The 1,637-nt window shown below is 32.8% G+C and overlaps 1 protein-coding gene across 1 annotated transcript in view; it reads left to right on the top strand.

Annotated features, from left to right (window-relative positions):
• The first annotated feature begins 512 nt into the window (after positions 1-512).
• The window catches only part of LOC103515156 (sodium/potassium/calcium exchanger 3-like), a 9,635-nt gene continuing 8,510 nt past the window's right edge, over positions 513-1,637 (top strand). Inside the window, exon 1 of the mRNA XM_026827939.1 lies at positions 513-639. Coding sequence (XP_026683740.1) covers positions 528-639 — 112 coding nt within the window. The 5' untranslated portion in view covers positions 513-527. The remainder of the gene's footprint in view (positions 640-1,637) is intronic.

Raw genomic sequence — 1,637 nt, 5'->3', positions numbered from 1 at the left:
TAAAATAATATTTAAATAACAATAATAATATTAATAATAATCTTAATACCTAATAATAGGTACCTACCTTACTTATCATTAAATATTATGTTGTAAACAAATAAAAAGAATCCCAACTTATTTCACCTATGAAAGCTAGTAGGTAGGTATTTGTTTGTTATCAACTTATCAGCGTAAAATTTTGTGTACTAAATAATTATATACCTACTAATGGATTCCTGAGCTTATCTACCTAGGTATAATATGAACATTATGGGAGCAACAAGTTACAAGTCAAAAATAATAACAATTACCTAGAAAAATAAATAAACAGAGAAACTCTTACCTGTTTAGCAAATTTACGAGGGAACCACCAGCTAGACACAAATCATGTAGATATCAACTTTCTGATAGATAGCCGTACGAGTATTTCTAGTGACTATCAATTTAATTGAAACAAAACAAAATCACTCAGGTTCGAACAGAACGCGTCGACTAACAAACTTTTATTGTATCTCTTTTAAACTGAACAAAAAAATCGATCACCAATGCGCATTATTATCGATTTTCGACAGTCGAAAAAAAATAATAAAAAAATAAAAATATACAAAACGATTCTCAAAAAGTCAGAAGAGCATGCGTTCAGCTGTTCTGTAGTAGGTAGGTAGTTTCCCTCTTTTGGAATAAAAAAAGCACATGCATTAGATTTCAAACATCTTTCCTTCATGTAGCGAACGTAATACGAACTATTTTCGTTATCATAAATATATTCAATTTTGTTACCCCCTTTGAAATATTATGTTCAAACATTTCAACATCTGGTCACCCCTTATTCTTCTAATCATTTCCTGTTAGGTATAAGTATAAGACTGAAGACAGTTGTTGGAGAGAACTAGTGTAGTTACATACCTAGATCTTAGCTCGGGTCTGGAGTACCCCCCAAAAAAACATCGTGTTAAAAAATTAACGTCAAGAGTTACCCTCCACAAAAAAGTACTGATATAAAAAATAGCTCTTCTAAAGAAAATAATAATTTTCCATCACTCCTAAATCAATTACCTTCCTGTTGAACCAATGATCCCGGATTACGAAACCTAGATCTTGACCGCAGTGCACTCATAAAATTAAGATAAAAATGTTAGTGTTTTGCAATTTTCATGAGTGCACTGCGGTCAAGATCTAGGTTTCGTAATCCGGGATCATTGGTTCAACAGGAAGGTGATTGATTTAGGAGTGATGGAAAATTATTATTTTCTTTAGAAGAGCTAATGTAGAAGGGAGGTCCCACATTGACGTCTTTTTTTATATCAGTACTTTTTTGTGGAGGGTAACTCTTGACGTTAATTTTTTAACACGATGTGTTTTTTGGGGGATATCAGGATATCAATATTTTTTGTTGTAGGTAGGTACTTACCTACCTAAGTTCATAGATATTTAGGAAAATAAATTAACCCATTTTTTAAATAGGTACCCACGTAGTGCCTAGTTAGCTTGGTTGGTAACGACTTTACCTTTTAAGCGCTAGGCCGCGAGTTCGATTCCCGCTCGAGGCGGATTTTATCCTGAAGAAGGAAGGACATGTTTAGGGGAGTCATGGATATTATCATGGTCATTTCTACTAATTCCCCTCTTTGGTTCAATGATTTTTTTTTTTTTTT

This window comes from Diaphorina citri, unplaced genomic scaffold (genome assembly GCF_000475195.1).
Source record: "Diaphorina citri unplaced genomic scaffold, Diaci psyllid genome assembly version 1.1 scaffold1285, whole genome shotgun sequence".
Classification (NCBI taxonomy): Eukaryota; Metazoa; Arthropoda; class Insecta; order Hemiptera; family Psyllidae; genus Diaphorina; species Diaphorina citri.
The sequence above is the reverse complement of the archived record's forward strand: the minus strand, read 5'-3'. Positions and strand labels throughout refer to the sequence as shown.